General features: G+C 66.9%; 2 protein-coding genes across 3 annotated transcripts; both read right to left on the reverse strand.

Moving 5' to 3' along the window:
* Nucleotides 1–3,037: 3,037 nt before the first annotated feature.
* On the reverse strand, nt 3,038–9,134 carry ENDOU (endonuclease, poly(U) specific). The gene is made up of 9 exons (XM_086768835.1): nt 9,077–9,134; nt 5,710–5,844; nt 5,072–5,107; nt 4,525–4,696; nt 4,183–4,382; nt 3,848–3,961; nt 3,660–3,766; nt 3,252–3,394; nt 3,038–3,164 (listed from the first exon to the last, which is right to left on the reverse strand). Exons 1-9 carry the CDS (start codon nt 9,132–9,134, stop codon nt 3,050–3,052), a joined length of 1,080 nt encoding a protein of 359 aa, XP_086624961.1. The 3' UTR covers nt 3,038–3,049.
* Nucleotides 9,135–12,306: 3,172 nt separating this feature from the next.
* Nucleotides 12,307–27,082, reverse strand: RAPGEF3 (Rap guanine nucleotide exchange factor 3). Of its 2 annotated transcripts, XM_086768800.1 has the most exons (27): nt 26,744–27,082; nt 21,589–21,642; nt 21,188–21,294; nt 20,894–21,015; nt 20,606–20,780; nt 20,316–20,400; nt 20,068–20,128; nt 19,734–19,810; nt 19,484–19,630; nt 19,102–19,211; nt 18,839–18,927; nt 18,222–18,300; nt 17,864–18,014; nt 17,697–17,779; nt 17,312–17,351; nt 17,147–17,228; nt 16,924–17,070; nt 16,716–16,813; nt 16,393–16,518; nt 16,119–16,300; nt 15,941–16,031; nt 15,621–15,671; nt 15,372–15,459; nt 15,205–15,269; nt 14,887–14,941; nt 14,715–14,786; nt 12,307–13,669 (listed from the first exon to the last, which is right to left on the reverse strand). In XM_086768800.1, the coding sequence occupies exons 1-27, from the start codon at nt 26,996–26,998 to the stop codon at nt 13,551–13,553; spliced, it is 2,811 nt and encodes a 936-aa protein (XP_086624926.1). In that variant the 5' UTR covers nt 26,999–27,082; the 3' UTR covers nt 12,307–13,550. The 2 variants fall into 2 exon arrangements, 1 of the variants encoding a protein (XP_086624926.1); XR_015261274.1 differs by lacking the exon at nt 12,307–13,669 and having other exon boundaries at nt 14,763–14,786; nt 14,887–14,997.
* Nucleotides 27,083–27,472: the final 390 nt, after the last annotated feature.

Genomic DNA, 27,472 nt, shown 5'->3' on the forward strand with positions numbered 1-27,472 from the left:
CAGGAGAACATGGGAAAACCAGGGAAAATGTGGGAAAACCAGGGAAAATGTGGGAAAAATCAGGAGAACATGGGAAAACCAGGGAAAATGTGGGAAAAACAGGAAAAACGTGGGAAAAGCACCCTGCTTGAGCTAGCGGCTCAAAATCCCATCTCCAGAGCTGTGCCCAGTCCGGCTGTCCCAGTGCCGGTGAACTCCGGAGCATCCCCCAGCGCCGCTGCCGGGATGTGCTCCGTCCCGGCCCCTCGGATCGGGCACAGGAGCCCAAGCCCCGGCCCTGGCTTAGCTGCACCCACCCCTCCCGTGTGCAAGGAAGGGGCACGTCTGGCCGGGCAGTTTTGGGGGGAGCGCAGAGGGTACCCCAATATTCCCTCCCCGTGGGGGCCAACGGTCGCCCCTGTGAGCTCAGCTGCGGCGAAGGCACCAGGGCAGCTCATGAGCCCCACAGAGGGAGGGCCAGCACCTCCCGCTCCGAAACTCCCCGACGCGTCTGCGCTCGGGTGGGGGATGCAACCCTGTGGCGTGTGTCCCCCCCCCCCGAGAGCGAGCGTTGTCCCCATCGGGCGCGGAGTCCCCGAGCTGGCAACAGATGGCTGGAGGCAGCTTGCTGACACCTGCCCCTCCTCTCCACCCCTCTCCTGCCCTTCCCTTTCTTCTCCGCTCGTTTTGTTCCGTTTCCCCACCCTTTGGGTCCCGCCGTGCTGCTCCCCTTGTTTGATGGGAGCCTGTCCGGGGAGCCGGACCCGGGGGCAGAAAGGTGCGGAGGGATGCGCTGTGCCCCGGGGGGTCCTTGGGTGGAGGGTGATGCTGGGGGATCATGGAATCATGGAATCTTTAAGGTTGGAAAAGACCTGAGCATCTCCAAGCACCGGTCGGTCCCCAGCGCGACACCCACCACCACGGCAGCGCCCTGGGCCGGGGTGGGCGACCTTTCCCTGCGAGGGTTTTCTCTCCGTTTACCCCAGAAACCGGTGCTGGAAAAGCAGCTTCCCAGTCCTGGGTGCGGGGCCGGCAGTGACGGCGGGGCGCAGGGGACCCGCAGCGTCCGTGATGCCTGCGGGCACCGGGTCCTTCCGCACGGAGAAGGTTTGGCACGGAGGAGGCCGGTGGGGAGGAGCGGGAGCGGGCTGAGGGATGGGGAACCAGGAGGAGGAACTGGGTCCTGTGCCAGCGCAGCCAGCAGCCACCACCCGCCACCTCTCCGCAGCGCCGGGATGGGCCGTACGGGATGAAGGTGCCTGGAGCATCCTCGGTGCACGGCACAAGGCGCCTTGGCCAGGGCTCTGGGCCGCCCCACTGCGCTTGAACCCACAGCTCAGCCCCCCGCGGCTCCCCCAGTCAGCCCCCGCTGCACCCCGGCTCTGCGGCACGGAGCAGAGCGATGCCCACGCTGCCGGGAAGCGACGGCGGGCAGCCCACCCGCGCCCATCCCGGGTCCCTCCAAACCGTCTCTTCCCCCATTTTCCCAGTGCATTTCTATAAATCAAGCTCTGGCATGCCCCCCTCCCCTGCGGCGGGGTTTGGGGGGTCACCTGTGACCCCTGGCAGATGGTGCGGGGACTCCCAGCCCTTCCCCAGGAACTGTTGCGGCCCGCCATCTGTCGCGCATCTCAAATCTCCCCGCTCCCGCCCGCGAGCTGCGCGCAGCGTCTCCGCCCTGGGACCCCGGCTGCTGCCTGCGCCGCCCGAGGAGGGGGTGCAGGCAGGAGGGGTGGGGTCGGGGGGGACGGTGTGAGCGGAGCTGGTGGGTGTCCTGCCTGCTGCCCACCCAAATCTGGGGTGGGGGATAAGCAGAAGAAGGGGCTGAGCACGGGTGATGGGACCCCAGTGCCTCCGGGGAGCTGTCAGCAGCGGTGGGGCTGGCGGGGGTCTTCTCCCCACCCTGGGGCATCGTTTCCCTGGGGGGGGGCCGTGAACGGAGTCATGGGGGGCGCCACGCCGAGGGTCCCACGGCCAAACTGTCCGTCCCGCCGCCCAAGGGGGCTCTGGGTTTGCCCCCCGGAGCGCGGTGCTGAGAAAAGCACCTGGAGCTCTGAGCAGCCCCAGTTCTGGGTACGGGGTGGGGGCGGGGGGGTCTCTGGGGACCCGCACCCCCAGAGAGAGCTCAGCTGGGCAAGGCTGGGGGATGCAGCTACCGCAGCCCCCGATTTCGTCGTGACGGTCCCCAGGGAGAGGCGGCCTCTGGGACAGAGACCCGGGGGGCCCGCAGCTCAGCCGGCTCCTCGGCCCCCGCGCGGGGCAATTCCTGGGGGGGGACCCCCGAGAGCTCCTGGGGCTGGGAGGGGGCAGGGAGCCAGGCCGGGCCCGCTGCGTCGGGGAAGCGGGGCGCAAGGGTGGATGAACAAAAGGCAGGGGACAAGTTTTGGGTGCCAGACTGGAGGGGTGAGCGGCACAGGTGGTGGCGCCGGCCCCGGCTGGCGGGAGCGTGCTTTTTCCAGTGTCCACATCCCTCTGCTGTCCCACACCAGCACACCCAGCGCGGCGAGGGGGCAGCTCCTCGGAAGCAGGGGAGATAAATTAGGATGAGGGCTGCGGCAAGAGGGGAAGGGCGTGTGGCCCGTCCTACACCCCATGGGCTGGATGGGGCCCTGGCAGCACCCAGGGGTCCCACACCCACCCTGGGCTGCTCCTGGCACGGAATTGGGGATGGGGAGGGGGAGCTGCCGTTGGGGCAGAGCGCAGGCTGTGTGGCGACCAGCAGCTCCAGCACCGAGGGGTTAAATCCTTCTCCGACCAGGCTCAGTATTTATTTCGCTCGCGGGTGCTGCTTTCCACTGCACGTCCCCTCCGTCCCCCGCTGCGGCCGGGGGAACGACGCTCGATGGGACTGGGGGGTGCCCAAGCTGCCACCTCCATCCCCTCGCTGCCTCCACGCAGGACAGGGCCACTGCCGCCCTGCCCAGCTCCCTCCGGTACCCGGCACCTGTCCTGCAGCGTGGCCGTCCGCCTCCCAGAGCAGGACCAGTCCCGCCCAGTGCCCTGGGCCCGTGGCACGGGGCAGCCCATGGCCCCAGAGCGGGGCTGCGGCCGCCCCGCCGTCCTCCCAGCCTCAGGGCGAGATCACGTAGGCGGTGGCGATGTAGCTCTTGCCGTTACCGTAGGTGGACTTGGTCCAGGCGTAGGTCTGGATGCTGAGGCTGTAGCCGCCCAGGCTCACGTGACACCTGTGGGGACACAGCCCCCGTCACAGCCCTGCTCCGTCCCTCAGCCCCGCGGCGGCGTCTCCGGGACGCAGAGGGTACGGTACTCACGCCCTCCCAGGACGCGCGACGAAGCACAGGGTGTAGAGGCCGAACTCGAACTCGGGGCTGCAGCCGATGAAGGCAGAGCCCACCTCCTTGTAGAAGCCGTCCCAGCTGAACTGCAGCCCCAGCACGGCGGGGTAGGTGTCCCACTAGGGAAAGGGGGTCCAGGATCAGGCCCCCGGCTCCGCTTGGACGGGGGCCCCAACCCCAAATCTCTCGCTTACGGTTTGGGAGCCCCTTTTGCCCACTGCGTTGTCTTTTCCGGACCTTCCCGCCCTGCCTCCATCCCAGGGCCCATCCCAGGGGACGTGGCGGGGTGAGCGTCTCCGGTTCGCCCCATCTGGGGTGCGGTCGGTTCGAGACGCTGCCGGCTGGCGCAGCGCCGCCGGCTGCGGACCCCGCGGGGTCACTTACCGGCCCGTTGAAGTTGTGGCTGAAGTAGTTGACCATGCCCTGCTTCTCAAGAAGGTAGAAGCGAATCCAGTTGTGAAATCCAGACACCTTCCCCCTTTTCACCTCCCCTAAACAGAAGCGAGACCCTGGGGTGAGCCCCCCAGCCCGGCGCTGCCCGGCACCCCCCGTCCCACCGGGGCGGGCTCTACCTGAGAAGACATGCTCGAAGCCGCTGGAGTCCTGCTCGCCGTCGCCTCGGGAGTAGAGGCCAAACCACATCTCCTTCAGATCGGCGACGAACTCCTGCTCGGAGCTGTAGCGGTCTGCAGGCGAGGCACGCGGACGGGGACAAGGTCCCAGGATGGGAGCACAAGGAAGGGCAGAGTCAGGGCTCCCCAATCCTCTCCCTTGGGTTCAGCTTTGCCCAACTCAATTTTCCCATGCCCTGGCAGCTTTGGAGAACCCGCTCCCGTGCATCCTCCCAGGCCTTTCCTTTTGGATGCGTGACGTCCCCTCGGCAAGCCCTGCGCTGCTCCACACTCACTTTTTTCGTGGAGGAAGGCGAAGAGTTCCTTCATGAGCTCGGTTTTCATCACCTCCTTGAGGAAGTTGTCCTGCTCCCTCAGCTCCTCCGCCGTCACCTCCTCCTCCCTGCCAGTCACCCTCTGGTAATTGTCCAGCAGTTTAACGAAGCTCGCGTAGGTGGGCTTGGAGAAGAGCCCCTCGTTGACGTATTTGTAGAGCCTGGGAGAGAGCGGATCCCGCACTCAGCGGGGAGGCAGAGGTCCCCTCCAAAACCAGCCCTGTGCCCTGCCTGGCCGGACGGTCTTTGCCGCGGTGGCTCCGGGCTGCTGGCTGCCCCCCGAGGGTGCCGGCGCACACTCACGGCTGCGGGGAGCGGTCCTCCTGGTCACCCGTCTCGTCCGGGGAGGCCTGGTACTGGGGGTTGATGGCGATGTCGCTCGGCCGGGCTTTGTTGTGATCCGCCCGGTAAAGCCGCTCCGAGACGCGCAGGAGGTCCTCGTCCGTGATGGCGTCCCGGCTGCTGGAGAAACCCTCTGCAAGGAGAGGCAGGAGGCTGGCGCGGGCGGGCGGCAGCTCCCGGCGCTGCGGATCCGCCGCTCACGGAGAAGCGAGGGTGGGGCAGCACCCGATGGTCCGTCCACGCACGGGCGTCACCGTCCTGGGACGCCCGGAGAGCCGGGCGCTCGGCGTGGAGGGGTGCAGCAGTGGCGAGGGGGTCCCGACCCGCACCAACCCCACACCCTGGGGACAAGAGCCGGCCACTGGGAGCCTTCCATTAAGCACTGGGTGAGCTGGGAAGCACCAGTCCCTGTCTTCCAGGCACGTCTGCTGCCATCAGCCCCCTCTGCACCTCCCACGTTTTAGGTGCGCGGTGACCGGGAGGTGCAAATGTTGCCCTTGCTACTCACCGCCCGTGCGAGCTGCCTCCTCGGCCCATTCTCCACCTGCGCGGAGCCAAAAGGGAAACAAAGGAGCTCAGGGCGATGGAGGAGCAGGGATCCCCCTGCAGCCCAGGGAGGACCCCACGATGGAGCAGGGAAGGAACGCGAGGAGTTCTTCCCCCAGTGACGAAGCAGCGGCGTAAAACAACATGTGATGGACTGACCACGACCCCCATTCCCTCTTCCCCCTGTGGAGATAACTGAAATGAAGTGAAGCCCGGGAAGACGGAGGGGTGGGAGGAAGTTGGTTTTGTTCTCTTTCATTATCCTGCTTTGGTGTTATTAGTAATCAAATAGTTTTCCCCCAGTTGAGTCTGTTTTGCCCGTAACGGTAATTTTAAGAATTTCTCCCTGTCCTTATCTCAAACCTCGACCCTTTTTTTTCTCACATTATCTCTCCCTGTTCTCTTGGAGGGTGAGGGGAGTGAGCGAGCGACTGCGTAGTCTGGTCCGATCGGGGCTGAACCACAACACACACAAACGCGCACCCACACAGGCGGACACGCGTTTGCAACCAACCCCTTCGGACCCCGCAGCTGGGCTCTGGCAGCCTCAGGGGGCAGAGCGGCCCCCCAAGTCCCCCCCCGTCACCCGGGGATGCTCACCGTTTCGGCAGTGCCTGTGGTAATCCTCGCAGCAGTTGCGGTGCCTCTCGCACTCGGCGTCGCAGTGGCACTCGTCCTCCTCGCTGTAGGGCTCCTCGCAGCGTCCCTTGCAGGAGTCGGGGGCCGTGTACAGGTCTGCGGGAGAGAGAATCGAGAGCGTGGGCCCCAGGAGGGACCGACCACCCGGCCCCAGCCAGCCCGCCGCCCAGGAGTGTCCCCACTTCTGCCCGCTTTCCCCGCCCTGGAGAGCCTGAAGGACCAAGCTCCCACCCTGGAGCTATTTGGGAGCCTTTGTCAGTGTTTGGAGGTGGCATCTTGACCTGCTGAATCCTGGGATGCACATGGAGTCACGGAGTGGTTGGGGTGGGAAGGGACCTTTCGAGGCCATCCAGTCCAACCCCCCTGCGAGGAGCAGGGACATCTCCACGGGTGACTCCTCTGTGGCTGTGGACGCCCACCACGTCAGGGCCACTTCACACCAGGAAACACGTTCTTGGCTTCCCACCATCCACGGCTCCTTCTGATTCACCCTTCTAATGCCAGGATTGGCAGCAGTGCCCCGGGTCCCCACCACCTCCGGGCCGGAGGAGGAGGAGTGCCACATTCCAGACACCCTTACTTGCAACCCCACCGTCACTCTTTCTGCAATGCTGGGCAAACTGGGAACTCCTCCCTGAGTTATTTGTATGATGTGTCGTTGAGCACCTGCTTTACTACACGTGGTGGCAAAGCTAAAAATGACGCAGCAGCTCAAGCTGGGCTTCGAACAGCGCAAGGGCCGTGTCTCAGAAGGACGATGGACAATTGCCACCAAGCACAGAGGGGCTGATGGGGACCGAGACGTTGGGTTTGTACCAAGAGACCGCGCAGAGGGTGCGTGCTTAGAGAAGGTGCCTTGTCCTCTCTGCTGCCCATCAGCTCCCGAGGGGAGGAACGGGACCGCACGCAGCCCGGGCACGGCTTTCCCGGCATCCCTTTGCCCCAGCCCGGAGGTTGATTGTCCCCAAGGATGTGCTGAGGAGCCACGTCCCAACCAGGCTGCCAGCCCGCAAAGAGATCCCTGGAGGAAAGGGTGTCGCTCTCCTTTCCAAACCTGCAATCACGCAACGTCTTAAACACCTTAGCCACCAAGGCAACCCGCCTGCCTTGAACCCCAGCGGGTGAAACCTGCCCTCAGGGAAAACCCTGGTACAGCAGCGACGAGAGGGACCTCCACATGTCACCCTTGCTGCCTTCTCTCCGCACCCACATTGCTTGCTTTATTTTCTGGCATTTCACCCAAATTATTGGTGCTTTGTAGAATCACACCGCCAAGGTCCCACATGTCCTGACAGAAGAATCTCTTCGCCCTACCATCCAACCTGGCCCGGGCTGGTTGACCACGCTGCTGGCTCCCGTTCGGCTTCTCACCACCAGGCCTTTCTCTGCAAATCCGCTTCACAGCAAGAGGGCCGGTGGTAGGAACGGGTTGCCTGAGATGCTCCTGGAGGCCACCTGCCCTTGGTGCTGGAGAAGGAAGGGGCGTCCCATGGTTTTGGATGACGAGCGATGCTCGTGATGTCCAGACACCCGTGTCTCACCGATTCACACCAGGTCTGGAGCTCTGAGGGGTCTGGCAGCCGAGGTCCTTGTTGCGATGACAGCATCCCTCTTGCTCCTGAAGCAGCAGTCGGGATAAGTCAGCCTGAATCATCCATCCAGGCTCGTTCTCCAGCAGCAGTCCCAGAAGGATTGTGCAAGGTGGGAACTGCCCACACGTCAGTCACCGCTGAGACATTCCTGGTGCTGGGGCACGCGCTGGCAGAACGTGTTACAGCCACGCACCGGTACCGCGGCTGCAGTGACTCAGCCGAGGCCGGGAGCCTTGCAGGGTCCTCGGAGGAGCGAGCTCGGCGTCGCCCCGTTTCCCGCGGGGCTCAGCTGCGGGGTGCCGAGGCGTCTCCCCCGCATGGGGCAGCGGGACGGCGGCCGGAGGGCGTTCACTGCTCCTCACGAACCTAAGGAGCTGCGGAGCGGTCGGCCAGTCGTGGCGGTGGAGTCCAGAGGGGCTGCTGGAGCTTTGGAGGACAGGAGGGCTGCTGGGAGAGCCGGCAGCGCCGCAGCCGAGGGGCGGCGGCCGGAGCAGAAGGACGCGACCAGCAGCGCTCGGCACGGCGCATCGGTGCTCGGCTGCTCCGTCGGTATTTGGCTGGTCCAGCCAGCGGATATTTTCGAGCTGCGCGAGGCCAGAGGAATATCTCTGTCTCATTTTCAGCCCCTCAGCCAGACCCACCCGTCCCCTAGCACGGCTTTTTGGACAAGAACAAACTCATTTTCTTTTCTGCCAAAAAAAGTTTGGACCGAGAAAGCATGGGCTGTTCCTGAGCAGCTCCATTCACCAAGGTGAGGGAAAACGCCTGAGACACGATGGAGCCCTCCCGGCGGCCTCGGCTCCGTTTAGGACACGAAAATAAGTCGTGGCTCGTGTCAGAGCAGCGTCCGAGAGCCCCTGGCCTGACTCAAGACCTCGCTGTGCTGCGCAAATGCAGACCGAAGATCAACCCTGCCTCTAAAAGAGACGGGCAAATTAACTCCGCTACTGGGGGTCTGAGCTCCCCAAATATTTAGTTACACGCTCCCGGCCCCTGAAACCACAGGTAACCCCGGGTGCAAGCTGTCTGTGAGGCAATCAGGCAAAATCTCCCACTTACAACTCACACAGCCCACACTTGGTGCAAGAACACGGCAAGGAAGGCGCCGAGTCCCGCGCAGGGCCCTGGTCAACCCGCAGCCAAAACCTGACCCCCACGAGCCACCCCTTGGTGCAGCATCTGCCGTAGGGACCGGTCGTTATCGTCTCGCCAAGCCCGTCCCCGCCCGCGACAACCGCAGCCGCGAAGGGCGACACCGCCGGGGTTCACGCTGCGTTTCCCATCGCGTCTGAGCGGCTCCTCCGCTCACCTCCGGCGGCCACGGGGCGATTGTGGAGAAGGTGTTGGAAAAATATTTCCCTTCGTCCTCCCCCGGCATGGGAGGATGGGGGAGCGGGAGGAAGGCAGGCTTGTGTGATGGAAGCACAGCAAGGAGCAACTGGTGGGCAAAGCTAAGGACTGGGGGAGGTCTCAGCTCATCGAGGAGAAGGACAAACCACGCTCGTCGCCACTCGGAGCTGGAGGAAGCCCTCCGGCGCGAACACACCCCTCGCCCTTTCCTCCGCGAGGCTCTGCTGGGTCCAGCCTCACAAGGCACCGGCCGCCCCAGCGCAGCCACGCTCCCCGTTTGCAGCAGCACCCTCAGCACTGCCTGCTTTCATCCCGTCACTGACCCCTTCCCACGGGACGCAGCGGCCGGCGGAGCCCCTCTGCCGAAGCAAGGCTCCATTACTCACTGCCAGACACGCAGCCCACGGCTATTCCTGCCCAGACGAGGAGGATCCAGGTCTTCATCGTCCCGTAGACGGTAGGCCAGGCGTTTCGGAGCGTCCCGGAGAGCGGGTTGGGAATGGCGGCGCTCCCCGCTGCTCCCTGCTATATGTGGGTCCCCTGGGAACGCGGAGCGGAGGGAGGAGCGCGATGCCGGGGCGGACTTCCCGGGCAGGCTGCATCCAAACTTTGCCAAAACTCATTACGTGCCCAGCTTAATTACAGGCTGCCTGGAATGGGAGGAGGGCCGGAAAATCCAGTATCCCGGTATTGCCCCACTCCTTGGGTGCATGACCCGCGGGGGTGATCGAGGAGCTCGGGGAAAGCTGCTCGGTGGGGGCTTTGCCCACCCAGAGCCCAGCAGGTCTGCGGGAGGTGCGAGGTGGCCATCAGTGTCACGGCTCAGCGCCGTGGTGTCCCCACACGGCGGGTGTTTTGGCGTACCCGGCAGCGGGGAGAGCTTTCCCTGCTGCCATAGCCCGGGGGGACCGGCTCCCACTGGTTTTCAGTGCTGGAGTGCGTGCGCTGACCAGTACGCCCGAAGGCGTGAGAGTGACCAAACCGGAACAGGCGAGCGCCCTTCCTGCCTCCGAGGCCGTCTCCGCGCCGCCCGCGGCACAGCCTCCCCGTTCCCGAAGGGGCACCGCGGTCGCCCCTGAGCCCGGCTCCATCCCCATCCCCGCTCCGCCCGGCTCAGCCGCTGAGGGGGCCGCACTCAAACCGCACCGGGAAACAACGCGGAACCTTCCGGAGAGCGGTTTGAAACCGGCTGTTCTCCCGTTCTGGTTTGGAGGGCGGCGCCCTGAGCAGCGGGACGAGCAGCCGGGAGTGGGCAGGATCCCCTTCAACCCATTTGGCTGCTGAAGGATGATGATGATGATGATGATGATGACGACGATGACTATGGGGAAGCTCAGCTCTATTGCACATCTCCCTGGCTCATGGTTTTATTGTCTGCCAGCATCGCCCCTTCCTTGTCTTTCCAGTAACATAACGAAGAGACGACCGGCACACGCTGGTGCTGTGCCCGAGGTCGGTCTCCAGCACGGCGACACGGTTTCTCAGGAAGCCTCATCACAAGCCTTGCCCAAGGCGCGAAAGCTTCACTCCAGCCGCTTCTTCGCCTCCTCGCCGGCGCCCCGCGAGACCCCCAGGGATGGCCCAGTACCGGCCGGCCCCTCGTGGTCCACGTCCTCTCGGCTGGGCCGGGCGCTCGCCCGATGTGATGCCTGCGGGACTCCCAAGCCGGAGGCTCCTGGAGTAAACAGCCGCGGGCTCTCCCGGCCGCGCTCCCGGTGCTTTCATCCCCAGAAGCTGCAGGTCCGGACCGGGGTCTCCTGCCGACGCAGCGGCGTTGCCACAGCCTTAATCGCCCCGGGGCGCGTTAGCTGGCGCAGGAGAGCAGCCTTTGTGTAACAGCGACCAGGTTCGGCTTCTTTCTCACCCCTCAGTCATTTCCTACCTCCCGCCCCGGGCTGGTGACCCTGCTGACCTGTCCATCCGGAGCTCAGCCTTGGTTTTTCTGCCGTCCCCGTGTCATCCCGCGCTGAGCCTGCTCTTTGAGCCCATTGACTGACTCACGCACCAGCCAACCTTTCCCCGGGCTCAGCCCTTGCTGGGGGCGAGGAGCTCGTCTCAGTGGGGCTGGACGTCGGACGGATGGCGTCGTGCATCCCTCTCGCCCCTCTGAGACGCCCGGGAAGAGCGGGAGCCGCGGTGACAGGAGATGGAGCGGGTCCCGCAGCACCCGGTGAGGGAGCTGGATGAGGATGGAGGTGGAGCCCATCTCTTGCAGAAGGTTTCTCTCCCAGTCTCACCGCAGAGGATGATGCCTCTTGCCTTAGGCTCAACTGGGAGCGTCAGCTCCATCAGCAGAGACGTGGGAGCAGCGTGTGTGTCCCTGTTTCTCAGCCCCACCTTCCCAAAGCTGGTGGCCTGACGTGAGATCTCCTCGCCTGCCGTCCTCACGCACCCCCATGGTCCAGCTCATCTCGCTCCCACCTGGCCCCGCAGCCGCCGAAGCCCTCCGAGCTCCCGAGGACAACCTGCCTCTCCTCGTCCCGCCTGACGGCGTGCGGGCCCGGGGACGCGAGGAGGTAGGTGCGCGCCGCGCCGCGGTCCAGAGCCAGCCGCCGGTGACAGGAGGAGAGCGTCCCCGGCTGTTACCAAACCCCGCGACCCCGCTCAGGGCGCTCGCCCGTGAGGAGCCTTGCGGTGAGTCGGGCACCCCGGGGCTGAGCCCTGTCCCATCAGGGCCGAGGAGAGGAGCTGGGAATCGCCCACGCACCGAGCCGGCAGCCGCCAGCCCCGGCATCGGGGATGCAGGAGGGGACGCCGGCGGCCTGGGCAGCCACGCTCGCTCCTGTGCTCGGGAACGTCGTTAGATCTCACCCCTCGCCTTACCCCCCCGTCCAGACGCTGGCTTCACCCACAGCCGTGCTCCAAGCCCGGGGAGGCGGGGGTCCAGCCTCTTTTTTTGGCACAGCTCAGTGTTTTCTATGAGCAAGGCTGCCCGACACCGAGCTGCACCCCTGTCCCCTCCTGCCATCCTCCTCTCCGCATCCCCCCGGGCTCGTCACCCTTTTCCAGACTATTTCTCCAGTTTTTCCCTCCTGGGGCTTCCGCCGCTGGAGAGGCCGGACCTTCGCGCCCGCGCCTGCGGAGGTGAGGGGATTGCGGCTTGCGGCGGCGCACGGACGGTGGGGAGCCCCGCGGTGGGATGCTCCTCACAGCCTGCACCGGGAAAACCACACAGGGGTCAACTTTTCCGCTTCAGCGGAGATTTCCCCAGCCAAGCCGGCCAACTGGGCCAGCATCCCGCCTGCGGCCGAGGGAGGGGAAGCCCCGAGAGGCACCCAGGGCCCCAGCCAGCCCAGAAACACCTGGAAAACCTACAACTCTGATTTAACCCTTCCTTCCCCACACATGAACTCTCATTTCCAGGCTCCTTCGCTCTGTTAGGGCAAACGTCCCGGGAACGGCGACTGCGGGAGGTCTGGGCTGCTGGATTTGGGTCTGGATGCCCAGGAATTGCCGTCGCCCGGACGCGCACGGGGCCGGAGCCAGGAACCTGAGAGATGCCAGGTGTCAGAGCCCGGACCCCGCAGAGCACGGCCACCCCGGGGGTTCCGGGGTGGACGCGGTGCTAGGAGCTGCCAGGAACCCACCTCCCGTCTCTCCATCGCTTGAAACGGGATTTAGGTGTGGTGGGGACTTTTATTTGAAGCAACCCATTCATCTGCATCGCGAGACTGAAAAGAGCAATTACCGCAGCAGGCTCTGGTCCCCGGGAGCCCGCAAGGCTGGGGGGGGCTTTGGCTTGCGGCTCTGCACCGTGGGCCTGCGGTGGCCCAGCTGGGGCACAGTCCTGCCAGGGGCTGCGAGCCCCCCCACCCCGCGCTGGTACCCGGCAAACGTGGGAGCTTTTAGGGGCGGCGATCTCCCCCCGAAACGCCGTAGCTTCATTCAGGCCTGCTCAGAGCGTGGGGAAGGTCATTGCTAAAACCGCTCCGCGCGGATGCGGAGATGCTCTGGGGGGAGGGATGGGGGTCCCCGCCCCTGAGGTCCGTCAGCTCTGCCTCCTTCAAAGAGATCTCCCCCAAATCCCTGCTCCCAGCAACCGGTCAGGGGTTGGGAACAGCCAGAGCAGATCGCCGTCTCCATCACGAGGCCACCACAGCTTCCTTCCACGACGGACGCTGTCCTGCCTCCGCGCCACGGCTGTACATGGCTGTTCCTGCCCCCATCCATGTGGGGAAACTGAGGCTGGGAGTAGCCCAAGGCTTGGCAGCACGGGCTGGTTTAAGCCCAAACAGTCCCGGGGGGCATCAGGATACTTTTGCCGTGGCTGCCGGGGTCGTGCGGCTCCCAGAGGGATGGGGGACGCAGCCAGCACCTCCCGTGGGACACAGGGCAGAGGGAAGGGCAGGTCCTTCTGGGGCTGCTCCCAGGATCCGTGGGGCAGCACAGCAGCAGGGGCCAGCCCCCGGGCTCAGCCTGGGCGCCTGCACCCCGACGGAGACAGACGTGGCGTCCCTGCTCACCGGGATGCTCTGCCTCGAGCTCTTCCAGGGGGAAGGGGCATCTTCCAGCCTGGCACCCCAGGGCGGGCGGCATCGGGGGGCAGCCAGGGCTCCCTCCTCCCCCCCGGCCGACTCCAGGCTGCTGCACGGAGAAGGACGGGGAGTGCGGCCGTGCATACAAAAATACCTCTATTGCTCGCTCCGACGTGCGTGGCCCTCGCCTGCCCGCTGCCCACGCGGGCTCCCGGCTGCCCCACGGTGCCGGACCCGGCCCCTGCCGCCGGTGGCACAGCCGAGCAGAGGCTGCTCTCGGCCGGCTCCAGCGCAGCCCGGTGCTACCGGGAGCAGAGCCGTGGGGATGCCCCCGCCGCCGGCAGCCAGGCTGCCGCATCCCTGCTCCGGGCCCCCTCCGGCCCCCTCAGGACTCCAGGTCGTGGGAGAGGCGCAGCAGCTCCTTCTGGCTGTCGATGGCTTTCAGGTGCTGCAGGTAGGCCCAGGTGGAGACGGGGCTCCGCACGCTCAGGGACTGCTCCGAGCCTGAGGGAGAGCCGACATCAGGGCTCACTGACCCCGCTCCATCACCTCGGCTCAGCTCGCCAGCCCTCTCCATCGCCGCTGGCTCAGCTCGTGGATCCTCCGTCACTGCCTCTCGCGTGAATCACCGATCCGCTTACCACTGCTGCTGGCTTGGCTCGTGGGTCCGCTCCATCACCTCCAGCTCAGCTCATCGAGCCTCTGCATCGCCTCTCCCTCGGCTCATGGATCCCCTCCATCACCTCTCAGCTCACAGATCTCCCTCCATCACCCCATCTTCCACTCATGGATCCCCTCCATCACCTCCAGCTCAGCTCATCGAACCTCTGCATTGCCTCTCCCTCTGCTCACGGATCCCTCTCCATCACCTCTCAGACCATGGATCCCTTTCCATCACCTCTCCATCCACTCATGGATCCCATCTGTCACCTCTCAGCTCATGGATCCCCCTCCATCACCTCTCAGCTCACAGATCCCCTTCCATCGCCTCATCCTCCGCTCACAGATCCCCCTCCATCACCTCTCAGCTCAGCTCATTGAACCTCTGCATCGCCTCTCCCTCTGCTCATGGATCCCCCTCCATCACCTCGTCCTCCACTCATGGATCCCCTCATCACCTCTCAGCTCCCGGATCCCTCCATCACCCCTCCCTCTGCTCCCGGATCCTCCTCCATCGTCTCCAGGAAGCTGCTGGAGCAGGAGTAGGAGCAAGCGGGAACAGACGGGCTCCATGGGGCAAAGCGACGCCCCAGCCTGCTGCCCGACAGCTTCAGACACCCTGAGGCTCTTCAGCGTGAGGAGCTGCGGACCGGTGCCTCCAGCCAGCAGCGTGCGACCCAGGGACCGGGACCACCCGGGAGAGGGAGCTCAGCCTCCATCCCGAGGTACGTGGAGGCAACGGCGGCACCCGGACCAGCTGTAGCCAGGCTGATGCCCTCGGGACGTCCCCATGGGACCCTCAACCAAGGACGGTGGGTGCACGCTGCCCCGGGCTGGTCCCGAAGGGTGGGGGCGGGGGGGGGGGCGGATGGGTGAGCCCCAGACGTACACGTGGAGATCCTGACGGCCTTGGGGTCCTCCGGCCGGTGCGGGGAGCGATTTCGCAGCGGGGAGAGCGGCGCTGGGTGCGGGGAGAGAGAGAGAGAGCAGGAGCTCAGCCCCATCCCCAAAGGAGCGCTGGGCCGGGCCCCGTCCTGGCCCCCCACCCTGCGAGCACTCACCGTGCGCGTGGCCCCGGCAGCGCTGCAGGACGCGCACGGTCTTTGCCATCATGTGCTGTGGGCAATGCACAAAGGTCACCTGCTGTCACCCGGCCCCACTTCGCTCCCAGGCTGGTGAAACACAGTCCCCTCCGGCTTCAGCGGCCGCCGCCCCGTGCCCCCCTGCGAGGGGGCGGCCAGGGGTCCTGGCTGCCGGGGGGGGGGCGGGGGGCTGCGCTAACGCCACGGGGATGCTCTGCATCCGCATCCCAGGGGACGAGGGGACAGCAGGTCCCGCGGGGGGGGGCGGTCCGCGGAGAGCCCACCCGCCCCGCTCACCATCTTCTCGAAGTTGATGAGGTTCTCGGCCAGCGTGCGGTTGCCCTCGTGGATGAACGTCATGTCTGGGGGGGGGGGGGAGGGTGTTTAGGAATGAATTCCTGGTCTCCGGGGTGTCCCTGCCACCCCAGCCCATTCCCACCTGCACCCCCAGAAAAGGCACCCACCTTTGAGGAGGAGGGGGATGAAGGGGATGATGGGGGGGCTCAGCTTGGCGACGGCCAGGCGATAGACCCTGTGGTTCCACGACGGGTCCTGGGGACGCAGGGGGACCTCAGCGCGGGGCGGGCCGGGGACGCGGGGAAGGAAGGCGGGGCGGCACCTCCACGGCTCCCCCGTGACCTCGCGGCTTTTGGGAAGAGGGGACAAACCCTGCCGGGAGCGGGGGATGCGGGGCGGGAAGGGGCTGCGCTCACCAGCATCCGCTCCAGCGCCGAGTGCAGCTTCCGGATCTTGTGGGGCAGCCTCTGCGCGGAGAGAGGGTCACCAGCGCTGGCACCCCGGCTTTCCCACCCCCAGAACCCCCCCCCAGCTCTCCCACCCCCAGAGATCCCCCCCAGCTCTCCCACCCCCAGAGACCCCATCCCAGTTCTCCCAGCACCTCCCGCCCACCACCCGCCCCGCTGCGGGGTCAGCCTGGCCCCCAGGCCACCCTCGCCCAAGGCAGGGCACCCAAATCCATCCTCGCAGACCCCGGGGCACCGCGCCGGGCTGGCAGGAGGCCGAGGGCGCTGACCTCCCAGGTCCTGGCCAGGCGGCTGACGGCCGTGTTGCTCACGCCGAACATCACCGCGAAGAAGGAATTCAGGTTCTTCTGCTCCTTGAGGCTGCGGGCGAGGACAGAGCCCGGGCCAGGAGGTCACCACCGGCCCAGTCCCGGCCGCAGCGGGACGCGGAGGGGGCGAGGCACTCACTGTGCGGCCAGCTTGATGAACTTTCGGAGGAGCTGGGCGCGCCGGGCCACCTCAGGGCAGAGGCACAGCTCGGTGGCCACCCAGTACTGCAGCTCGTTGAAACGCCGCATCACCCGCTCCAGGTTGGCCGTGGTCACGTCGTGGAACTTCTGCGGCCCCACGATGTAGTGGATCATTTCCACCTGCGAAGCCCGGTGCGGTGGCTGAGGGGGTGGCCCAAAAGCCACCCCCCCGGAGGTGTCACCCCCCCGCCGCGTCCCGGCGCTGGCCCTACCTGGTGGATGCTCTTGAAGAGGTTCCAGTCGTAGTCGGTGAGGTAGCTGGCCAGGTCCTTGGAGCTGATGAGGTCCAGTGTCTCCGAAGAGCCGACCTGGGGGCCCAGCTGCTCGGGGTGGGGGGTCTGCGCACAGGACCCCTCCTGCCATCAGCCACCGCAGTGGGGAAGGCAGCACCAGCCCCTTCCCCGGGGCAGAGGGGCAGGGAGGGATGGACACCCCCAACCCTGAGCTGCTACGGAGGCACCGCAGCCCCGAACCCCGCTCGGGGGGGGCCAGCCTGGTGCCGCCCATCCCCGGGACCCCCCCACCCCGCGCTCACCAGGCTGCCCAGCTCCTCCACGCTGACGGCGAAGAGCCTCTCGTTGAGCCCCAGCGCCGTGAACACCCCCACGGTGTCCAGCTGCAGCCCCACTTTGTCTGCAGGAGAGGGGACGGTCGGTGCCGGGACGGAGAGGGGGCCGGGTCCCAGCAGGCGCCGGGGCGATGGCCACCACGGCGCAGGGGCACCCCCATGAGAGCCCGCTCACCTCCGGCCGAATTCACCTTCACCAGAACGTGCTCCCCGTCCCGGCCGAGGCGGGGGGCGAGGGACCGCAGGACGTCCCGCACCGAGGCGTTGACGGGCAGCACCGTCACCAGGCACGAGTGGTCGGGCCTGTAGATCTCGTAGGGCACTGCGGGGCGAGGGAGGGGGCTCAGCGTCCCCGCGCCGCCGAGGGGACCGTCCGTGTCCCCCCCGCGCGACCGTACCTTTGTCCTGGGCTCTGAAGGCACAGCTGCTGTTCAAACCCCCCTCCTCCTGGGCCGCCAGCCAGTGCGCCGCGCTCCGAGCCTGCGGTCCGGGCGGGAGAGAGCGGGGAGGATGCCGCCCCCCCGGCCACCCCTCCCGCCGGGGGTCCCCAGGGCCGCCCCTACCTTGGGCTGGGGAGAAACGCTGCCGTCTCCGTTCTCCAGCCTGCAGAGAGAGGACAAAGCCGGCGTTCGAGCCCCGCACCCCGCGTCTGCAGCCCCCACCAACCGAGCCCCCCGAGCATCCCCGCCCCGCGGGGCACCGGGGCGTCCCGGCGGCGTCCGGCGCCCTCCCTGTGGGTGGGAGACCCCCACGCTGGGGACAAGGTGGCCCAAGAGCTGCTGCCATCCCCCCAGTCTGGGCAACCATTGCTTTGCTGGCCGAAAGCTCAGCCCCACGGAACGCGCAATCCCGCCCAGGCTGCGGGACTGGGGGCACTGGGGTGGCACCGGGGGCCGGAGCCGGGCTGCGTTTCGGATGGGGACGCCCCTCCTTCCCCGCGGGACTCACGCTCGGGGTCTTCGCCGGTCCTGCGCTTGCTCCTGCACCAGCCCGCCCAGGCGGGGGTCCCGGCTCGCCAGGTCTGCCAGGTTCTGCGGGCGGAAGGCTCCCGGCGCTCAGCACGGGGTGGTCGCAGCCGGAACCCCCCCGGGGACACCCCCGCCCCGCCGCCGTACCTGCAGCAGAGCCGTGGTGCTGCGGTCGCCCTGCAGCAGCCGCCCGTAGAGCAGCACCCACTGGCTCACCAGCCGCAGGATCTTCCGCCGCTTGCGCAGGGAGTAGGCGGCCTTCTCCTGCTCCGAGCCTTCCAGCGGCTCCGCGCGGAAACTGGGACCAGTCAAGGGCACCAGCCTGGGTGGTGGGGACTCCCAGGATGGGAGATGGGGAGATCCCGAGGGATTTGGGGGTCCCCTGGCCCAGCCCTGAGGTCCCAGCGGGGTGACTGGGACGGATCCCAGCGTGCCGGTCCCTGGAAGGGGGGGACGCGGCGCAGGGTGGAGCCCACTCCCCCCAGCTCCCGCCGCAGAAGGATACTGGTGCAGCAGGGCCCTGCAGAGCTGCGCGGTGGGCATGAAGACGGTGTAGGTCAGCAGGAAATCCCCCAGCAGCGTATCTGCAAGAGAGCGGGCCACCGGCCTTCACCCCTCGCCCGAGCTGGGGACAGGGTGGTCACGGCCGGGAAAGGGCCACCCGTGGGGCCGGCCTGTGGTCTGCCCCACGGTGACCGTGCCCGTCGTGGGTCAGTTTTGGCTCCTCAAGGCTGCAGAAAGGGCTGGCGAGGTGGGGGCTTTGGGGGATGGACGAAAATTAAAAAACTAAGAGCGCAGCGCTCCGGTGAGTTAACTCCAAGGCAGCCGCTGGTGACGCCGGCTCACATCTCTGATTTTTTACCCACTGGGGACATCTCCTGGTTCCCGTCTCACTCGGCTTTGCTCCTCTCGGAAGGCAGAGGGAGATGGAGGGATGAGGCTCCCGGCCCTGGGGCTGCCTCCCCCTCCAGCCCCAACGGGATTTTAGGGTGAGAGGAGCAGCTTTTGGGGTTGAACGGCGGGAATAAGGCAGCCCTGCTCGGCACCCTGTCCCCAGCCCCCTGCCCATCTCAAGGTGGGCCGTGGTCCTCAGAGCAGCGGGGAGACCCCCCCCCCACCTACCCACGGGGTCGTAGAGCGTGGCGTCCAGCCTCATGAACTCCAGCAGATGCTCCAGGATCTTCTCCGGCGTCCCAGCCATCACGAAGTACCTGCGGGCAGAGCGCCGGCCACATCAGGGAAGGAGGTGGCACCCCCGCTGCGGGCAGGGCCACCACACCGGGCCACTTGACGCAGCTGGCCCGGCGTCCCCGTTCCCCCTCCGAGGACACGGTCGCCCGCTGCCGGCACGGCTGGGAGGAGGGACGGGGACCGGCTGCTGTCACCTGCTGCTCCGCGCCGCGGCCGGCTGGCTGCTGCCACCCTGCAGGTTCTTCTGCAGGACCAGCACCACCTTCCCGTGCTCCTTCAGGCGCATGGTGTTGGCCTCCACATCCTGGAGAGGAAAAGCAGCCCTCAGCCCGGCTCGGGTCCCTCGGGGAACCCCTGCCTGGCTGCTTGCACCCCCAAGCCCCCACACTGGCAGGCAGAGAAGCACCCTGATCCGGTTGGAGACGTCCCTGCTCCTCGCAGCGGGGCGGTTGGACCTTTACCGGTCCCTTCCCACCCAAACCAGTTCGTGATTCGATGATCCTCCCCTGCAAACACCGTGGAGGGCGGAGGGCGCGTCCCGGCTGGGACCCGGCGCCCCGCGAGCCCCCCGCCCACCTTGAGGATGCGGTTGAAGTCCTGCTTGTCCACGCGGAGGAAGTGGCAGTTGTCCTCCCGCAAGATGATGGTGGCCGCGCGGGGCGCGTCGTTCACCAGCGCCAGCTGCCCGAAGTCGTCCCCCTCGTGCAGAGTGGCCACCAAGCCCTGGGTGGGGGGGGACACAAAGGGTGAGGGACGGGGTGGGAGCCCTCCGCCCCGCCGGGGGACGGGGACACGGGGTGTCCCGCTGCCGTGGGGACGTGCCCACCTTGCCGTGGGTGACGACGTTCACCGAGCCCTTCCAGATGATGTACCACGACGTGCCTTTGTCGCCTTGGCTGAACACTGCGGGGGAAACGGTGGCGTCCCGCAGCCGAAAAGGGGCAGCTCCCCAGCATCCCTCCTCCAGCCCCCCCCCATCCCGAGCCCCCAGCCCAGGCGAACGCGGCGAGAGCTCCGGTCCCTCCACCCCTGGCCCTCCAGGACACAGCAGGAGCATCCACGCCGACGACAACGGCTCCAGCCGTCCCCACGCCGGGCTGGGGACCCTTTTTGGGGGGCGCAGCCGGCCCCGCGCGGCTCCCGGCCCGCGCCGTACTCACGCACGGTGCCTGCTCTCTGCTGCGACTCGAACATCAGCACGGCCGCCAGCTCCCGCTTCACCTGCGGCGAGAGGGGTCTGCCCTGAGGGCCACCTCACCCGCAGCCCCGCGACGAGGGGGCACGCGTGGGCGCGGCTGGGGAGGGGCCGGGGGCGCCCAGAGAGGGCCGGGAGAGGACGCCCAGGCGCGAAGCGGTGGGATGCAGGAGGATTTGGGGAGCAGGAGCAGTGTGAGGATGGAGCCCTCACCGAGTTGGAGAGATGAGCCACGGCCTTGATGTGGAGGAGCTCCTCAAAGATCAGCTCCAGCTCGTCCTCCGTGCGCTGCGCGGGCCTGGGAGGGGAGCGGGGCGTGAGCGGCCGTCCGGACCCCTCTCCCTGCCGCGTCCCGGGGCGCAGGCACCCCTCTCCAGGCACGACCCCGCGGCGGGGCAGCCGCTTTCTGCCGTGGGTCTGACGGCCGTGGGAGAGACGCTCGGGTCGGCCCAGCCGCAGCAGCCCCCCGTTGGTACCCCAGACCCCCCACCCCGGGCACTCACGGCTTGCGCAGGGCCATGGTGAGCAGCGCGTCGGGACCGAGCTGGGCCAGGAAAGCCAGTGCCTCCAGCAGCTCCTCCGCATCCCGGATGCCGGCCCCGGGCTCGGGGCTCAGCTCCAGCTCGGCAAAGCGGTAAAACTGGGTGTCCTTGTCCTGGAAATGCCACTCCTGCTTCACTGCAGGGAAAGAGCATCGTGAGCTCAGCCCTGCACCCGCGGGAGACCCACGGGCTGCCTCGTGCACCCACGGGAGACCCCGGCGCACCCGTTTCGCCTCGCGAGACCCTCACCGTGCGTCAGGACACCTCCGTCCACCAGCACCTGGCAGACGCCGACGGCCTGGCTGCGTGTCTGGACGGCGAGCCCGGCGCCCAGCAGCCAGTCCACCAGCTCCTTCCCGGAGCAGCACTGCCTGCGAGGGGTGAGGGCGTGAGAATCATCCCCGAAACGGGGCTGCGGCACCCCGCGCTCCGGGTGAACCCCCTAAGGACGGGCAGGAGAAGCCCTGCCACCCTCGGGGGGCTGCCGCGGTCCTGGGCAGCCGGCGGTGCCCCCCGGCACGGCAGGGGTGCCCCCCGTCCCACCTGTGGTGCCGAAGGTGATGCTTGTGGTCCCGGATGAGGCCGGGGCGGGTGCTGGTGAGGTGGGTGAAGAGGAGCTTCCCCGCTCGCCAGATCTTCTCCGAGGATGCCTGGGGGGTGGGAGCGGATTGCACGGCTCGCAGGGGGAGGGCACGGGCGAGGCGCAGACCCACGCTCAGCAGTGCCCCAGCACCCTGCCTGAGGTGCGATACGCCCGCACGCCGCCCCGGCATTTCCATCACCCACCCCCGGGGACGGCCGAGCCCGAGGGAGACAGCACCCCGGCGCTGAGCCAAGGACCCCAGGGTGCTCCAGCCCCCCACCCCTCGCAGCCTTTGGGACGTATTGTTCCATCTCCCCCCTCCCCAAACTCATGTCCTGGTGGGGTTTCCTAGCCCACCCACCTGGGTGAGGCTGTGTCCATAGTCCAGGGTGGATTCGGTGTCCAAGAGTGGGGTCTGGAAATCCAAAAAGAATGGGGGTGGTGGCTGAGGGAGCTCTGCCGTGCCCCCCCTCACACCCCAGGAGGGCTCCTGCCCCCCCCAAGGTTCTGTTCAGCCTCATCCTCTCTGCACCGGGCGCGGAGGCAAGCATCACCGCGTGCTCCCCAGCATCCGTCTCCCAAAACCGAGGCAAAGCCTCTGCCCCATCCCCACGGAAAACAGACACGCATCCCGGGGCCCTAAGCCCCAGAACCCCCCCGCGGTTATCTTTAACTTCAGAAAGGGAAGCGCAGGCAAACGAAGGAGCTGGGAGATAAAAGACGGAAGTTAAAAGTAAAATCTTCACAACTGGGGATCAAAGACATCATCTCCGAGTCACGGAGCTTGCCGCTGGAGTTCAGAAAGAGCCGAGGAAGCTGGCGCAGCCCCGGGAGAGGGACCGGTGTCCAAAGCCTGGGGATTTTCCTCCAGCTTCGAAGCCAGCTCCAAACAAAGAGGACGGAAAAGATCCCAAACTCCGGCAGGTTACGGGAACGGCCCAAGAAAGCCTTGGAGAGCTGGAGGATCGGAGGATGCCAAGGATGGGATCTGCGGCCAGCCCGTCCCGTGGCCGACGGCGGGGAGCAAGAGCGGGCTCCCGAACCCTTCCCTGCAGGCACCGTGCCGGGGGACGGGTCTGAAATCACAGCACGGCCAGAAAATCTTCCGCACTAAATCCGGAAAAATCAGCTGTGGTGAACCACCGGGATGGGAGGGCCCCGGCGCCCGGAGGAGCACGGCGGCGACGGAGCCGGACTGCTGGGGTGAGGCGTAACCTCGCGCTCCCCTCGTGAGGAGGAGCTGAGGAGTACGACGCTGTTTCTCCAAAGGATTTTAAGGGAGATTCTGGAAACGACGGAGCGGCAAGGCAGGCAGTCACCCAGCGTGTGCTGGGTACGGGCAAGCAGCGGGTAAACTTCAACAAAATGAGCTGTATGAGAAGAAAACAAGCCCAAATTTCCCTTGTTCGCGGTCAGAGGCTCTGAGCTCCAGCAGGAGCCTGTGCCGGTGACCAAAAACGCGAGCTCAGGCCTCCACGGCTGTCAGAAAATGGGAATAGCGGGATGGGGTGTCGGTGGAAAGACAGCAAAACAGGGGCACGGCCGGCTCACTGGGAGCCCAGCGCTGCCTTAGCCTCACGGAGCAAAACACACCCTCGGGGACGGAAACCCCCTCAGCCTCGGAGGTTTTGCTCAGGGTCCCCGCTCTCCGGGATGGACCGGCTGCCGACCGCCACGGCACAACCCGGCATCAGGTCTGGCTCCGCCGAGAGCGATGCCGATCCCAGTTTGAGTCCTCAGCTCCTCCGCAACCACTCATCCCTCTGGACATCTCCCATCAGCAGGTGCTTTTTTCTCCTTCCGCTTATTTTTCTCCCAGTTTTTTTCCCTCCGGGAGGGGATGCTCTGGGGAAAAGCATCGCCCAGCCCAGCTGCAGCCCGAATCCCAGCGCGAAGGCTGCCGCGCTCCCATCCAGGTGCTGCCCAGAGGGATGAGGGCTCCCACACGGCCGCGGCCCTGAATAAACAACCTTTCATCTCGGCTTCGGGTGCTGGGGGAAGCGCCGAGCACCCGTCAGACCTGTTCTCCGCCGCTGCCCGGCCAAGGCGGTTGATGCACCTTGAGCACTAACCCGCAGCCAGGGCGAGGGCCGTCCTTCCTCGGGGTGTCTTCGGGAAAGTTGTGGTCTCCCCCGTTTATTTCGGGCTGTCGGGGGTCCGCAGCACGCCGGGCTGGCGGTGGAGGCAGTGGGCGCTCCAAAAAACGGCGTTTTCCGGGCCGGATCCTCCTCGGATCCACTGGCTCGGGGCTGGTCGGGAAGGTTTGAGTGACCTCGCCAAAAGGGACGGCCGGACAAAAGCCTCAATTAAAGAAGCCAAGGGCAGGAGTAATTAGCTACAGAAGCCTTCTTTGCTAATTAATCCAAGGACAAAAGCTCCTAGCAGGAGCTGAGGGGAAACCAAAGAGTCCCGGCACCTCCTGGCCCGGGCAGGGAGGCGATGGAGGTGACGCCCGCCGGGTGCTCTGCCTGTTTGCCTGTCCCAGCCCCCGCCTGCTCGCACCCTGCCCGGCTCCCTCATTTCCTCCGGCCCTTTCCGTACCCCCAGGGCTTCCCTGTCCTCCTCCCGACAGCGCGGACGGCTCCAGCCACCAACCTGCTCCCAGCAGTTTGCCAACCGGCTCAGGAGAGATTCGGGGAGCGGATGGAAAACCAGCGGCTCCGTGAAGGCGGCAGGACCCCAGGGAGCAGCTCCCGCGGCGGCCACGCTGCTGCTGAGGCCGGGACGCCGCGACTTACTCACTCCGCAAACTTTCCCGAGCCTCGTGACCGCCCCGTGGAACAGGAAACGCGCCGGCAATCGCAGAGCAAATGTTTGCAAACAGGAGCCGGGCTGCGGCCGGAGCACGGAGCTACCTCCCGTGGGACGCGGGTCGGTGTCACCCTCCCGTGGGACGCGGGTGGGTGCCAACCCCACAGGCGCACGCGAAAGCTGCTCTGGTCCCCACGCAGCCTTCGCTGTCACCCCGGAGCGAGCTCTGTCCTTGAGGCGGGGAGTCAGGACGGGCCGCGGTCCCGCTCCGAGCTGCGCTCGCAAGGACATCGAAGGAGGTGGAGGAAAACCCTGCCCAAGGATGAGTGCTCGGAGCGATTTCTCCCTCCTGGGCTTTTCTCAGAGCAGCCCTGAAACACAGGCCCCTCACGGCTGGCCCCCAAAACCCCCTTCCCGAAGCATCCTTGCTCCCCAGGTCCGGACCCACAGGATGCCCTCCCCACCCTCCCCAATTGCCCAGCATCGCGGCCGCCGTCTCCGAGCGGCTTCCTAAGGAGTCGCCCCGTTCCATCTTCCTGCGGACGGGACCCGCGGGCGCTGAGATCCTGCCTGTCTCCAGAAATCCGGCAGCGGTGGGTGGGCGGCCGGCCAAAGGCCGGCAGCGGCCGTTCCGTGCTCGCGCGCAGCTTTTGTTTGGGATCCCGAGGAAAACAACAGGAGTTATTTCAGGCTTTACGGCTCCGGAGAAAGTCCTCGCCCATCCGCAGCCTCAAAAGGCACGGCAGCCGGCCAGGGGCTTGCCGTCCCCCGCCGGGAGCCTTGCCGGGGATGGGGGGACCCGCTCTGTCCCCCTCCGTCCTCTCCAGGGATGCGGCGAGGGCCGGCACGATGGCACTTGCCCGGGAAGGGTGAAGGACGGAGCTGCCTGGGGACGCCGGGCTCTGATGTCCCGCCGATGCCAGGGAACGGGAGCCTGGCGGCGAGGAGCGGAGCTGGAAGGGATTTGCTGGCACTGGGATCAGGCGAACTGGTCCCCAGGAGGGATGAGACGGAGCCAGGACACGAGGAGGGGTTTCCAGGAGCTGTAGTGCAGCAGTGGGGACGAGGGACAATATTCCCGCTCCAAGGCACGGCCGGGCAATTCCGCGCCATCCCGTAACCCCCCCAAGGAACGGACGTGCTGGGAGCACCCGCAGAAAGTGGGGAAAACACCCGTGTTCCCCGCAAAGACGGGATCCGCTCCCTCCCAACGGCCGGCGGTTGTCCCCACGCGCGGCGGATGCGCTTGGGGAGGGGACGCCTCTCCACGTGCCACCGCGCTGCCAGGCTCGGCCGCGTTTATCTCAGCCCGACCGCCCAGCGCTGCCCCCCCCCCGCCGCTTTCCCCATCTCCCTGGCTTTTTGCCACTCAAAAAAAAAAAAAACCGCTCCCCGTAATTAAAGTTCCTAAAAGTTCTGGGGAGAAAATATCCGGAGGAAGGGGAAAAAAAAAGAGAGGAAGGCGTTCGTGTTTGTACTCTGCACAGAAATGCGGAAAGAGGGGTTGTTCCCTTCAAGTTATTTCACTTTTTTTCCTTAAACACGTTTATGTCGGGTCAAGCGACGTGGGAAGAGGAAGGTGATGAAGCTCAGCCGGGGCAGGTGAACCGGCTCCAGGGAGCCCAAAGGGGACAGAGGGGAGACCGAGAGCAGGGACCGGGTGGCACCCAGGGACCCCGGGAGACCCCCAGCAGCCCCTGGCCCCGGGACGGAGGAGGTGACGTCGAGCATCATCCCGCTGCCAAGCGAGAGGTTCCTCCTGCAGAAACAGCCTGACCTGGCGGGGAGGGAACGTTTCGAACCCCGCGCGCCGCGGGGCAGAGGGGAAGGCCTTTCCCGTTCACACGCTCGGGGTTGGGGCGCGCTGCCCGGGCGCCGCGCGCCGCAGCACAATGGCACCCGGCGCATTTCACGCCTGGCTGCCGGCTCTGCCGGGAGAAGGGGTGAGGGCGGGCGGCTGCAGAAATATGCTCGCCCTGCACGCCTCGCCCCGCTCCCTGCGCGCCCGGCTCCCTGCACGCTTGGCAGCCTGCACGCCTCGCTCCTCGCACACCTGGCCCCTTGCACGCCTCGCTCCCTGCACGTTCCTTGCACGCCTTGTTCCTTGCACACTTGGCAGCCGGCACGCTTGGTCCCTTGCACACCTGGCTCCTTGCACACTTGGCCCCTTGCACGCTTGGCTCCTTGCACACCTGGCTCCTTGCACGCTTGGCCCCTTGCACGCTTGGCCCCTTGCACACCTGGTCCCTTGCACGCTTGGCAGTTGGCACGCTTGGCCCCTTGCACACCTGGTCCCTTGCACGCTTGGCTCCTTGCACGCTTGGCCCCTTGCACACCTGGCTCCTTGCACACTTGGCCCCTTGCACACCTGGCTCCTTGCACACTTGGCCCCTTGCACGCTTGGCCCCTTGCACACCTGGCTCCTTGCACGCTTGGCAGCCAGCACGCTTGGCCCCTTGCACACCTGGCCCTTTGCATGCCTAGCCCCGGAGCCAGCGAACACGAGGGGGGAGCAGGGTGAGGGTCCCAGACGTCAGCCCCGCTGCCTGCGAAGGCCAAACCCGCCCCGCTCGGGACGAGGGTCTGGAGGTGCCGATGAACCTTGGGGGTCCCCGCTTGGCTCTTCGGGGCGGCCTCACCGCCCCCGGTCCCCGGCCGAGCGCAGACCCCCGGTGCGAGGAGAGATGCTGCGAGGAAAGGCGACGGATCCTCGGCCGCGGTGTCCCCCGGGGGGTTCGCACCCCCACCCCCCAGCCCACACTCACCCAGCGGATGCCCTGGATGGGGGGCAGGCTGCTCCCCTCGCCCTCCAGCCGGATTTCGTAGCTGGAGCTCCGGAACAAGTGCATCTTCCCCAGCAGCACCGACAGCCGGTTACCGTCGGCCCCGGGCGGGGGGAGAGGCGAGGCGGCACCAGCCCCCGGTTCCGGCCCGGTTCGCCGGGTGCCCTGCCCGTTGCGGGCTCCCGGGGCTCTTCCCGGGCCCCGCCGCGCCGCCTCCCCGGCCCCGCACCCCTTCATGGGGCGGCGGCGGGGGCGCGGCGGGGCGAAGCCACCGCGGCTGCAGCCCCAGGCGGCTCCGGCTGCTCGGGGCGGGACGGGACGGGACGGGACGGGACGGGAGGGGAGGGGATGGGCCAGCCCCGCCCCGAGCGGGCTGGGACCGGGAGCGGGGCCGGGGCACCCGTAGCCCCTCCCCGGGCTCCCACGGTCCGACCCCCCTCGGCGCTGGGACCTCGTGTCCTTTTGGGGATCCCCCCCCCACCCCACCCTTGGCACCAGGACCCTGTGCCCTTTTGGGGATCTGCCTTCCCACCCTCAGCACCAGGACCCCCCGTCCTTTTGGGGATAATCCCCCCTCCCCTCAGCACTGGGACCCCATGTCCTTTTGGGGACCCCCTGTCCTTTTGGGGATCCCCCCATCCCGTCCTGAACATCCAGGGGGGATGGTCCCAGCCCGAACCCCCACCCATGGGAGACCCCACCCAACCTGAG

Source organism: Chlamydotis macqueenii, chromosome 29, assembly GCF_036417535.1.
Source record: "Chlamydotis macqueenii isolate bChlMac1 chromosome 29, bChlMac1.mat, whole genome shotgun sequence".
Taxonomy (NCBI): Eukaryota; Metazoa; Chordata; class Aves; order Otidiformes; family Otididae; genus Chlamydotis; species Chlamydotis macqueenii.

Excerpts from the sequence above, each read along its gene's own strand:
- ENDOU (XM_086768835.1), bottom strand. The coding sequence starts at position 9,134 with ATGAAGACCTGGATCCTCCTCGTCTGGGCAGGAATAGCCGTGGGCTGC. Across the intron at positions 5,845-9,076 it reads CGTGGGCTGCGTGTCTGGCA|ACCTGTACACGGCCCCCGAC; the intron begins GTGAGTAATGGA and ends TCTCTCCCGCAG. Across the intron at positions 3,395-3,659 it reads GCCACAACTTCAACGGGCCG|TGGGACACCTACCCCGCCGT; the intron begins GTAAGTGACCCC and ends CCCTTTCCCTAG.
- RAPGEF3 (XM_086768800.1), bottom strand. The coding sequence starts at position 26,998 with ATGAAGGGGTGCGGGGCCGGGGAGGCGGCGCGGCGGGGCCCGGGAAGA. Across the intron at positions 20,129-20,315 it reads TGGCTCATCTCTCCAACTCG|GTGAAGCGGGAGCTGGCGGC; the intron begins GTGAGGGCTCCA and ends CTCTCGCCGCAG. Across the intron at positions 17,352-17,696 it reads GACCGGCGAAGACCCCGAGC|GCTGGAGAACGGAGACGGCA; the intron begins GTGAGTCCCGCG and ends CTCTCTCTGCAG.